Raw genomic sequence first — 13,440 nt, forward strand, 5'->3', positions numbered from 1 at the left:
CAGCCCTACTGACTTTTTCCAAAGTATTTTTAAATTCTAGAAAAGGGGAACTTGATTTAAACTAGGTACATCGAGATACTCCTTTACAGGGCTTAATGCTAATGAGTCTCTATGGGAAAAGCTGACTATTCCAGTTTTAGCTCAGGGAAGGCTGTATTAATTCACACACCATAGGTAGTGGGCCTCAGATGCATTAGGGGACTTTGTTAGTTTTCTGTCTAGTCATCCATTCATTTGTTGATGCCTCAAACATTTGTTGAGCTTGCCCTGAACGGGGAATCAGGGGAGACACTGGGAAATAATGAAGATATCAACTCTCTTGAGGCGCAGATAGACCCGGTGATAGACATAGATAAGCAGTGTATGTCTGAATAGCAAGACCCCATTGCATGTTCCGAACAGAGTAAGACATGGAAATAAAGGTGACCTGAAACGTGGAGCAATACCATAAGCAGGATTGCTGCCAGTCCTATATATGGGCTAGTAGTGAGGAGTTTTGGGAAGGACAGAATCCTGGTGACTAGAAGATTAAACAAATGGTATGGCTATCCCATTTTGTTCTAGATCTCATATTTGTCATTGGAGACTTGCAGATTTCTGATGAGAAAGGCACAATCACTTGTCAGAAATTTACTTGTTCCCAAATATCCAGTTACGCTACTTATGTAAACAAAAGACAGGATAATTGGAGAGTTAAGTTTTTCCCTCCTGGATTCCTTGTATTTACTGAGAGAGCCCACGTTACGCAAACACTCTTTTCTTTTCCTGATAGTCATTTCTACAGGTAATGGTTTTAAGGTGCTTCTATTATATTAAGTATGACTGCTGGGTCTGGCTGGACTTCTGGCTGTATTAAAGGGTATACTTTCCTTGTCTTGAAATTACTGTCTTTTCTGAGGAAAAGATGGTCCCTCCTTATAAATGGAAATATACTTACCATCTTTTAATTGACACAAGTTTAAAAAAAAAAAAGAAAAAGAAAGAAAACCACGATCCTGCAAACCTAACCCACCATTAGGATTTTAATGTATAAAGCTTGAGCTCTTTCCCAGGCTTCTGCAGAATGCCATTATAGTAGTCCTGGGTGGGCATTTTTACCTCTGCTCCCCTAGCCTGCACAAAAACCCACAAAACGAAACTCTGCTCTTGTCCAGTTTTGAAGCCCAGGTAACATCACTCCCTATGGCAGCAACACATAAAAGGTGCGGTGCAATTCACCAAACCACTCACGGAGCCGTCCCTGAACTTGAGCGTGCCGCATCCTATCCTGTCTTCCTTTTAGCATCTACCCCAGGGTCTTCTTTGAGAATCGCTGCCCAAGGGAAGAAGGCTGTTGCAGGCTACCACTTGTTTTGGTCCAGCACTCCATTTTGAAATCCTGCAGCATCTCCGCCCGCCCCACCGGGCAGTGTTCTATCTCTGAGTCCTGTGACCATTTCCTTTTCTGCTCCATTTCTTCTCCGTTTAGACATTGCCATGCCCCGTCCTACATACTAATTACTGACTTTTTGCTTCTGCATTGCTTGATTCATTGTGTCACATTTTTCCCATGCGAAAGTGGACCGGGAACCTTGGCAGGGAGGTTAATGGATTTAAGAGTCACTCGTATTTAACCCTGGAAGTCGCAGCAAAATAAGAACGAGGGGCTGACCCATTTTATAAACCACGCTGTGGTCAGCTTTAGCGGCATACTACTAATGGATTTCACCGTGGTGGCAAGCATCTCTAGAATTTGAGCAGGATTGAAAATACACCTTCCCTTTTCCTACCTTCACGTCTCAAACTTTGGCTGAAACTGCCGATTTTGTTGTTATTATACCTTTTATGGGGGGCCCCATAAGGGAGTGGAAATAACCCCAGAGTGGGAGGTAGTACTTTTGGATTTTAGTCCAATTTTGTCACTAATTAAATTGCATGAAATTTCACTATTAGCAGATCCACTTACTGTATCTCAGTTCCTTCATCTTTAAAATGAAGTTATTTGACCAAATGATCTTTAACATCCTATCTGTCTCTAGGACATTGTGATTTTAAATAACTGTGTTCGTTTATTCAGAAACCATTTATTTATCTTTATCATAGTCCAGTCAGTGCATTAAGGACCGTAGCTATAAATTTGAAATCTAAAGAAGAAAGAAATTTGCATTTTTTTCCTGCAGACTTCTGTGGGGTAGTCTTACTTTTAAACACATATTTTACAACACTGGACGGGGAGCAGATCTCAAAACTAAGAGAGGTTGTTGGTAATTAGTCTCAAGGGGAGATTGGGAGTTCCTGCTTGCTTTGTGAGCATCTTCAAGTAAGCTTTATGAAGAGAAACGGAGGGTGGATTACCCTTATTCGGTGTTAACCACCAAAATCCTGTAGCCATTCATTAGCGTGAGCTAAGTAATAAATATTGAGTATGACTCCTGATTAATAGGTTACCTCTTTCAATTCCTGCTCAATGGCTACGTTGGAACAACACATTCCATTATGGTTGACTAGCTAAAGCTTATTCCTAGTTCATACAGACCTCCCGTTAACTTCCTTTTCCTGACGAACACAAAACATTTCCCTCAAAGCAGTCAGTGCAAGTAAATTAGAAATAGAATAAATACAGTGAGCAGAAACCTCAAATTTTCATTAAAACTCAGTCTGGTTCTTTTCTGGCAAGACCAAAATGGGAAAGAGGAAGGAAAAGAGAGGACTTTCCATGTGTTCCATTGAGTAGGTATTTTTCATTAGAGCATGGCAGGTGTCTTTTCAACCTTTGGAAGTGGCTCAGACCAGGAACATTCCCTACCTTCTCCCACCCCGATTCTTCTCCTTGAAGGCAGTGTGTGTTAACAGCTTCTTGGCATGCGAAGACGAATCTACGGCAAGAAGCAAGAGGGTTCAGCATGGATCTCTGGTCTTTTTTTTTTTTTTTTTACTACTATCTTTACAACCAACCACTATGTTGTTTGCAGTCAGTTCTGTTTCGAAACAGCCACCAGCACCGTTTGTGTTTCATAAACTCTTTGATGTCGGTGGGAATGAGTTTGCTTAAAAGGGCCCGGTGCAGCCTTAGGTCCCTGAAGGGCAGGACGCGGGGCCTGGGAGCCTTTGCGCAATCTCTGCCTCAAGTTGAGATCTCCCAACAACTCTACCTTTGACATCTCTGCAACCAGGTCACACCAGTTCCTACGAATTACATATAAAGAACTGAGCTCTCAACTACTGTGTTGAACCGAAGAGGCATATCTATACAATTCAGTTAATTTTCTTCCATCTTGAGGACGTGCTGTACTTGGGAACCGTGATGTAGCTTCAAAAAAGTGGTACATAACTATTACTTTAGCAGAGTCCCACCGTGGCCCTGGGAACTAGAATCACATTCATATGCCTGTTTTCAGATGATGAGATAAAAACTAGATAACTTTTGGTATTTTCCTGCCGCTTCAAAGAGAGGCCCGCACTCGAAGCCCATTTGATGTCGAGATGCACGACATCTCCAAGTGGCAATCAGTGCTACTGTTGTTTGCACAGGGTTGAGAATGACATACAGGCAGCCTTCTTTCATGTGGTTCTTTTAAAAGATCTGTTTTTGCTGGCTTGATCTGTTTTCTGCTTTCTTTGCCACATGGGCCCACACCTTACCTCCTATAGCTGCAGAGAAGAATATAAACTCTGAGCGATTCCAAAAGGATAGTTTTAAGTTCTTGGTGTGATAATGTGTGCATGTATTTTTTTTTTTTCTCTTTTTCTAGGCCCACCATCTGCTCCCCTCAACTTGATCTCTAATGTCAATGAGACTTCAGTGAACTTGGAATGGAGCAGTCCCCAGAACACAGGTGGCCGCCAGGATATTTCCTACAATGTGGTGTGCAAGAAATGTGGAGCTGGTGATTTCAGCAAGTGCCGACCCTGTGGAAGTGGGGTCCACTATACCCCACAGCAGAATGGCCTGAAGACCACCAAAGTTTCCATCACTGACCTCCTGGCTCACACCAATTACACATTTGAAATCTGGGCAGTGAATGGAGTGTCCAAGTATAACCCCAGCCCGGACCAATCCGTGTCTGTCACTGTGACAACCAACCAAGCAGGTAGGAATCGGATCTTCTTTGTTGTATGATATGAATCTAGAGAGAGAGAGGGCTTATGTTGGTATCCATGAATGATATTAAAGTTCTGCAACTGAAGTAGAAGCACATGGATCTAATTATAAACCCATGAGCTGCTTTGTAATACAAAAGATACTTAGAAGAACGTGCATTCGCTCAGCAAATATTTTTTTGGACACCAACTGCATAGCATGACCTATACCAAGTGGTGGTGATTCAGTGAGATTAGAAGACAGTGTCTGATTGGAAGGAGACGACAGTCTAGTGAGCTGGGTCGCTCCATGTTGGACTCCTCTTGTAAGGAATTCATGTCAGCCATTTTAATCACAAGGTCCATGGTTGGACATCAGAGCATTTAACAGATTATCTTGAATTGTAAAATTGATTTTTACCAATGCAGAGTGCTATATCGGCATTTGCTACCTTTTCCAACCAAAGCGTCAGTGGCTATCATTTTGATCTTGTTTGGTATTTTAGAATTTAAAAAATGTATACGGACCTCTGCTAGCATCATCACGTAAATCTGTGAACAGTGAATAGTTTAATGGGTGTTCTGTGCGGTTTGACAACATTTTCCTGAAAACATATACTGGTTTTGCAGCCACTTTCATAGTTGAATCCATAATTGACACGTGGGAGAGGAGAGTTAATTTACCCCATTTCTGGCATTGGTTTCCTCTTTTAATTCCATAGACTTGCAAACATTCTCTGTTCATGAAGAGTTTCTGCTGAGTTAGTTGCAGAATTGTTAACAAAGTCTTCGGTATCAGATATTTCAAAGTTCAAATCACAATCTGCACAATCTCCAGCTCCTGACCCCCTCCTTCCAGGTCCTCCCCTGAAAACGTTTCCGCGCTTTCTCGAGCTCATTTTCCATCCTGGATCTCTGCCTCACATTGCTGGCTCCCTGTTATTTATTTCTGGCGAGTTAAAGGGGAGTAGGAGAAAAGAACTGTGGTGTACTCTTTCATGAGGCTCTTAAGAACAACAAGTTTCGCCGGAAAAGGATTATAAATTGCCGGCAGCCCTGTCCCTTCTTACTGCACTTCTCTCTTAAATGAATGTTTCAGTAAGTGCACTCCATAGTTAAATATATCCGTATTAATTGATCCTATAGTGAAAAGTATTCCAGTGTCCCAATCCAAAGTCATTATTTTTCCGCTTTGCCCCGAACTCTCTAGAATAAATACAAAGTTACGACGCGGGTGAGATTTTAAACTGGAGCGAGAGTGGCAAATGTGACTGGAAGGCAGCTTCAGCTATACAAATGTGACATCTTTTAAAATATGCGGCGTGAACAGATCAACTGATTATGCTTTTGTCTTTTATTTCGGCACTTATAGGTGGTGAGCACTGTTCATGGTAATCGGTTTTATTTTTCTACGAAGACTAGTATGATTTAGGAGGTTCTGATAGCATCACCAAGTACTCTGCCTTTGCCAGCTTTTTATTAGTTCTTCTTTGGAAATATTGCCCATAGATCTTGGGAGACATATTGGTGCTACTCGTGTCTCTGAGTTAGACCAAGCCAACCTCTCTGCACCCGCTGGGGAATCTGGTTTATGATTCAATCAATAATCTTATGTTCAGCCTGATGTACTTATCCTCAAACATATCACTACTTCGTGTTCTTAACTGATTTAAAAGTAGGAAGGGACCTTTTGAGGCTGTACGAGGTGAAGTCATTCTCTTTGGTAGAGAATAGCCTCTGGGAGACATGCTGAGGACAGGCTTGGCTCCCCCAGATTTGGGGGGGTGGGAATGGCCATGACTATATACATAAGAATTTGAGCCAAGGGATTATATCAGCTCCTACCAGGCCAGAAGGCCCAAGGAGCCCAAAGAAGACAGGCTAAAAAAATCCTCAAAAGAAGAAAAGGTGCAAAAACATTAGGAGAGGAAAAAGGTCCAAGTTTTATTAAAAATGTAGGCGTGATTCTTTGAGCTCTAACAGAAAGGTGGATGGGGGAATTCCTCTGACACAATGAGGTTTTCTCTGCCATGGTGAGCAGCCCTTCCAGGAGGTTTGCTGAACAGGACAAAATTCCAGCTCCCTATTTTAATTTTCATGAAGGGTAATGCTGGAAAGCTGTTCAAAATTAAAAATAAATCTTTCAATAAGGAGACGTCCTATGTGGCCAGCCAGAAAGCTTTTGCTTAGCACAGAGTTGTGTACGTGCATAGCACTGCCTCGTTATCCTACTATGATTTGGAGTTCCCTAATGCAGTATCAGCGGAATAGTTTATCTTCGATGAACAAACCCTTTCTTCATGGTAGGGCAAATTAATAACGTAGGCCAAAATTCTGGGTGAATGTAGCAACCATAAACTCTATCAAAGCTCCCCTGAGCATATTTACATACACACAATTATATTCTAATTGAAGTCGTGCCTATCATTTCGTTAAACTAAATTCCTTAGGAACACCTATAGACGTGATGGCTCACTCTGGAAGGAATACATAGAATAAATGATTGTTAGCATTACCACCTAAAAGCCACCGTTTCATGGCTGTCTGGTTTTGCCCTGTTTTCACAGGGTTCTTTCTCTCATCAGTAACTTATTTAACAAACAGACACAGACCCTCCTAGGATACCTGGTTTTGTCACCACCACCTCTGGGGCTCTCATGGCTGAACAGGTTCATGAGGGTGACCTGACTCACCCAAGCTAATGTCTGGGCCAGTACCTGGAACCAGGGAGCACCCTCCTCCCTGCTCCCGAAAGGACAAAGTTGCTTTCTTTTACAATGATTGGATAATTAGTAGCATCCCTGTGTTCAGCTTGACATGCTCCGCATTGGTGAAACCAAACTTTGAGTATCTGGGCACGGAAATGGACGTTTGACCAGGCTTTGATCATTTAGTTGTGGAATGTGGTGTGAATGGGCTCATGTTCTCACATGGTTATTTAAACCATTCTAACCCAAATCTTACTGTTGGGATCTTAAGAGGTAAATATCATGCTTTTCCTCCCCCTCCCACTTCAAACACAATTGACACTGGAGCCAAGACAAAGGGAACTCAGGATGTCAGCTTTATTGCTTGATTGAAGGATATAAGCTTTATTTCTGTGGCCAAAAGGGCTGGCTCTAATGACACTTGCCCTGTGTCACCCAGAGACTAGCTCAGCTGGCTGACTGCAGGCTCCCTGCAAGGATAAAGCCTGTGCTACGGAAGTTGTTCACCCTGGACAGGTCTGCAGGTGTGGAGAGCAGAGAGGGCATAGGACTGCTCCCACCTCCACCCCGGTGCCCCACCTCTATGCCAAGAGTGGGAAGGAGCAGCGGGAAGTGGATGAGGGTGGGAAGCTCCACAGAAGTCACTTTGGGAAAAGAGCAGACGGAGGAAAAGGCAATTCTTCCCTACCCTGTCACTTTTCTCTGTTACCTTCCAAAAGGAGCAAAGAGCGGTTCCTCGAGAAACTTATGTTTCCCCTCCTCCATCTAAAATCCTCCAGCGACTGTTGTGTTTTTCGTTTAGGAGGAGATGGTTCTGATGTTTATGAAAAATGAATAAGCAGACTGCTGGGTGATTTGTTTTCTAAATGGCTTTTCTTTGGTTTACTTTTACTTAAGTGGACCATCTCGGGCAAATGAATACAGGTTGCGTCACTGGGAGAGAGAAATGCGGTATAAATGAAACAAGGTTTTCCTGGCCAAGCAGCAGAACTGTGAATAGTTTTGCTAAAAATGCTAAGATGGCAGCCAGCAGTAGATCTTAATATCACAGAGCCAGTTTGCATGTTTCCCACCCCCAAGTCCCCCACCCCTGTCTTCCAGCTCTGGGGCCAAATCACACTCGAGGTTGTTTGGTTTGTTTTAAAACATTATGAACTGCCACAGATTGTATTCCCTACTAACTCTGAACTGCACCTGGGACAACAATTACATGTGTGTGTATGTATGTATGTATGTACGTACATATGTACATACGTACCTAAACTCTACACCCAACATGGGGCTCAAACTCATGACCCGTAGATCAAGTCACATGCTCTACAGACTGAACCAGCCAGGTGCCCCAGTGATCACACTTTTGATTTTTATTTTGCATGAGATCCTATTCTAGATATTTGACAATGAAATGGCATCTGGTGATCTCTCTTGGCACAGCTGCAGTGTCCTAGTGACAAACATCTGTAACACACTGAGTTTGGAGGAGTTCAGATATTTGGTGGATTACATAATCGTTTGAACCTAGCTGATCTCTAAGATCTTTTCTAATTCTAAAAGTCTGTAATTCCAAGAATACAGTCATGAGCTATGAGCATGAAGAAGTAGGGCTTGTTTCCACAGGATGTTCAGAAATGGGCTCTAACGGCAATTTCAAGGATGGGAAAAATTCCAGGAAATGCTCCCGCAGAATTAGCAGAACACACCCGAATGCTGCCTCCTCTCTACCCCTCCAAATCCACACCTACCAAGTTATTTCCTCTGCAAGGCGAAACAGTAAGCTAGCTGCATCTCGGGTATAGTTAGTTGTTCAGCGTGCCTCCCTGGACATTTGTCAATGTCTGGAGATATTTTTGGTTATCTCAGTTGGGAGCGCTATTACATCTAGTGGGTGAAAGCCAGGGATGCTGCTAACCATCCTATCATGCACAGGACAGCCCCCACAACAAAGAATCATCTGGTTTGAAATGGCCACAGTGCCAAGATTGAGCAACTTTGCTCTAGTGATAAGTTTGAAAAACAGATTTCATGACTTCATAGAAATGTCGACCTTCCTAGTGTTCCATCAAGATCCTGCCTTTGCTTGGTTCCATGGCTCCATGATGGGAACAGAATGCTCCCAACACTACTCTTAGAGGATAGGCAGTTATAAACGGCCCTTTGGGACCTCTTGTGAAGAATCCCAGTTGTTTTGTCATCATGTGAACTGGTGTTGCTTGTTAGACTGGCCTTGTTCTCTAGGACGGACAATTAAGATTGAAAGGAAATACTACATCAATGGTAAAGTGACAGGACACCTTGATGGAATGCCATTGCACAGTCCATAGTAGATATTCAGTAGCTGTTTGTCGATTAACACATTTATTTATAGTAAAAACAATCACCAGACTCTTTCTCAAGTAGCGATAAATTTAATAAAACCAAAATAATGAGTAAAGAAAAGAAAATAACTAAGTGCAAGAGGCAGACTGTCTTTTATTACTCAACTGGTAGGTTCCCATTCTCTCTTTCCCTGTCATCTTTTAATTAGACGTATTATATTATTTGAGTAGGATAATGGAGAACAGTGGGAATTCTCATCCCCACTGGGTATAATTGCTACCTGTCTTCTACATGGTAAGGGGAAAGCTTCAGGGAGACGGTGGGAAAAGGGGAAACATCTTAGAGCAATTGAGTTAGGTAACGTGCTCGAGGCATAGTGGCACCAGATTTTGTGGGGTCTGAAGCTTAGACAATTTTTGTGTGATTTCAAGAAAAATCCTACAAAATTATAAATATCAAATGAAGAGGAAAGCTTCAGAAAGGGCCTGGGCAAACTACTTTAAATTCTGCCTCTGATCAGATTGAAATGAATGCAGTTGTCAGGTAATGGGGCTCTCGTGTAATTTATACCTAAGGGTGGAAAGGAACAAGAAGAAGGTAGAGAAGTCTAGAGGTCCAGTTTGGCCTGGGGTGAAAGACCTTGAAGAGCAAGGTCATCCTGGAGTGGTCCTAACCATAGCTAAATGTGACAGGCGGTACCAAAGTGGCCCCAAGTGTGGTTCGTGATCAAATTAACAGGCAGAAAGCACCGTCCTGGTGATTTTGAGAATGGTAATGGAATATTACCCATTATACCCAAATAAGATGTGACCAGAACTCAGGCTTTTCTGTAAACTTGAAAAGGAAGGAGAGCGAGGGGGGAAGCTCTGTTGATACTTTTAAAGCACAAATATCTGACTTCTGTTAATGCCCTGGTACAGAGGTTGGCAAACTATAACCCAGGAGCCAAATCTTGATCCTCTCCCAGGTGGGGTATAACCCACTAAAAATGGTTTCTCTATTTCAAAAGGGTTGAAGATAACCCAAAAAAGAATGATATTTTGCACCATTTGGAAATTATAGAAAATTCAATTTTCAGTGTCCGTGGAGAAGTTTTATAGGAACGAAGCCCTACTCCTTGGTCGGTGTATCATCTGAGACTGCTTCCACGGGACAGCAGCAGAGTGGAGTAGCTTAGAGAGTGAATGTCCTCCACAGCGAACATATTAACCATCTCACTCCTTGTGGAAAAGGTTTGCCGATCCCTGCTCTGGCGTACTAAATTGAGAAAGAACACAGTCAGAAAGGAGGCTGAGAAGATGCTGAGCTGCTGGGGTCATTTGTCGGAAACCACCCTGGCCAAGGTTGTGGTGGACTAACATTTAGGTAAATGTCACATTCGGAATGATTTTATTTTATTTTTTTCAAAGATTTGATTTATTTATTTGACCGAGAGAGAGAACACAAGCAAGGAGGGGGAGTGACAGAGGGAGAGGGAGAAGCAGACTCCCCACTGAGCAGGGAGCCTGATGTGGGACTCGATCCCAGGACCCTGAGTTCATGACCTGAGCCGAAGGCAGACTTTTAACCAACTGAGCCACCCAGGTGCCCCTTGAAACAATTTTGATATTTGGCAAGACACCTTTTTTAGAGGTTTTGGCTACATAAACACAATTTCAGGGAATCAAGTCGAATTTCAAGCATGCCTTCGCTGTCTTGTACCACAGATCTTTTCCCAGTGACACTCAGGTTTAAATATAACGTGGAATGTGCTTGAGTGTTCTGATAAGGCAGCATTCAGTTCTCTTGAAAACGTGCATTCTGAGCAGTATTGTAGGCTGGCTTGATGCTGGCAGCAATTTTCTTCTTAAATAATCTTAGGCACTGCTCTTTGACATTGTCCCCTCGCTCAGATGATTTCTCATTTGCCCTTGATCTCAAGTAAATCATGTCGTATTTTTCTTACTCCTAAGAAAGTTAAAGGAAAGACACATGATGAAACTAGTTGAATATAAGTCAGAGATCTTTCTAAAGACACATTTTAAAAATCTTTAAACAAATTGTAGGGCGACTGTGTCAAGAGATTTTGCTGGGAAGTTTTTCACGCATCCCCAGTGCTTGGTATGTGATCATTAGTACCTCTTGGGGGAAGCTGGTTAGAGAGTCCTTCCTGTGCCTGAGTAATTATAGGCCCAAACGAGCACACAATGGGCTTCAGAGAAGCCAGGCGGCGATTTTCTTATTAACAGCCCTGATCCAGCTCTGGGCTCCTGATTTAGTTCATAATGCCTAGGAAATGCACATTTAAAAACATGGAGTACAATTTTTTTTTTTTAAAGAAAGGGAATAGTCCCTTGATTCTAACGTTATACATAAAATAAATTCATGTCTATTGAATATTGTTGCCACCTCTATAATTATTAAGCGTACTCACTAATTATGATCATAATTAAGAATAAAATAAACTGGGAGATGTACAATGGTACACAGCCTCTTGTGTGTGGCACCGGGGTCCATGAATTTGTATTCAGGGTGGGTGCCACTAGTCCTAGGGAGGAGAAAAAAATAGAAGAACCTACTAAATTATCCAGCCTCAAGGCTGACTCTGTCGCATGGACAAGTAGTGTGTATAGAGCATACTAGTAATTATTGTATACAGATAAAAATTGCTTTGCATTTTTAAAAAGATGTTAATACAGTTGACCCTGGAACAGTGCAGGGGTTAAGGGCACCTACCCTATACTGTCAAAAATCCACGTATAACTTTTGATTCCCTGAAACTCTAATAGCCTACTGTTACCAAAAGCCTTTACCCATAACATAAACAATCGATTAACACATACTTTTTATGTTATGTATATTATGTACTGTATTCTTACAATAAAGGAAGCTACAGAAAAGTAAATGTTATTAAGGGATTCATAAGGAAGAGAAGATACATTTACAGTACAGTATTGTATTGGAAAAAAAAAAAAACACGTATAAGTGAACCTGCCCAGTTCAAACCCATGCTGTTCAACAGTCAACTGTTTTTCCATCCAAGAAAATGAAAGTTTTATTTATACCCAAGACTGAGGACACTGTTTTTCCACTCCTATGCCTTTATTCTTACATAAATGTACATATTCATATACACTTATTTTTTTGGTGAGAAGGGAAATTCATTCACCAGCTTTCACCCCAAACACTTGACAGTCTATTTCTGTGCTCGTTACTTCAAACACGAACACTGACTTTCCACCCTCTGGAGAAGCCATCATGAGATTTGAAAAATAAGTGCCTGGTGGAGATGAGAAATGAACAGTGCAGGACTAGCAAAGGTTTTAGATGGGCTTCTACCTTGACCAGTTATCACTCCAACTGGCTAAATTAATGACTACCTCCTCAGAGGAGCCCAGGAGAGACTCTGGAGATAGTTTGCACTGAGCATTAATAAAAAGATCCAGAGAAACTTTATCAAACCTCCCATTAACCCCCTACTAATGTCTTTAAAGAGTTTTTTTCCTTTAAACACCAGGAAAACCAAGAGCTGTGCTGCAGGACTAATCCTGCACTGAGAGATCTTAAATCTACAGGGACTCATTAAAATGCTTGTCCATGTCATGCCCACTGAACAGAGCCTTCTCTGCCCGCTAGCGTCTGCGTGCTGTTTTCATGTGGGTATACAGTAAGAAAGCATTCCATATGTTGTCTTCAGGTAAAGACTTGTGAGGATTTTTTTTTTTTTTTAGGTTTTACATTTTAATTGTCAAGATAAGCAAGCCTAAACTCTAGCCATCCGTATTAAAAATAACTCTTTTAATGTCTTCCCCCAGTGCCCACCTTTTGCCCTCACCCCCCACCAGACATGCTATTTCCTTCTTTGCCTGTGCCAGAAAAATGAAAAAGATTCCATAGGCTACCCCAGAACTACAATAACAGAAAAGAAAGGTGGTGCCAGATATCCGTGTGGTCGCCTGCCTAGTGAACACCATGGCTTCATTGGGAAATGTCAAATGATTTGGTCTCACATGGGAAGGTGGGTACCCGGAGTGCGGTGGGAATTTGGCTGAATAGTCAGCAAAATGGCCGTCAATTTGGGCACAGCCCTGAAGAAACAAATCTTACATTAAATTCCTTCTTCCTCTATTCTGATAAATTGGTTAGCTCATTCTAAAGGGACTCTGTGGCTCTCCTGAACCATCTTTTTTTATTTTATTTTATTTTACTTTATTTATATTAATTTAATTTAATTTAATTTAATTTAATTTTATTTTATTTTATTTTATGACAAAGCACAAGGGCTGCTTTCCAAAACATTAACTATCTAAAATATCTTATGGGTAAGATGACAATGATTTGAAATATGTGTTCTATTTTGCAATCACTCTTCCAGGGA

At 41.7% G+C, this 13,440-nt stretch overlaps 1 protein-coding gene across 1 annotated transcript in view; it reads left to right on the forward strand.

Annotated features, from left to right (window-relative positions):
• Positions 1-13,440, forward strand: part of EPHA4 (EPH receptor A4) — a 132,434-nt gene that overhangs the window by 75,758 nt on the left and 43,236 nt on the right. Inside the window, exon 5 of the mRNA XM_028105224.2 lies at positions 3,732-4,070. Coding sequence (XP_027961025.1) covers positions 3,732-4,070 — 339 coding nt within the window. The remainder of the gene's footprint in view (positions 1-3,731; positions 4,071-13,440) is intronic.

This window comes from Eumetopias jubatus, unplaced genomic scaffold, assembly GCF_037043125.1.
Source record: "Eumetopias jubatus isolate StellerSeaLion01/CBP00866 unplaced genomic scaffold, mEumJub1_p1.0 scaffold_3, whole genome shotgun sequence".
NCBI classification, from domain to species: Eukaryota; Metazoa; Chordata; class Mammalia; order Carnivora; family Otariidae; genus Eumetopias; species Eumetopias jubatus.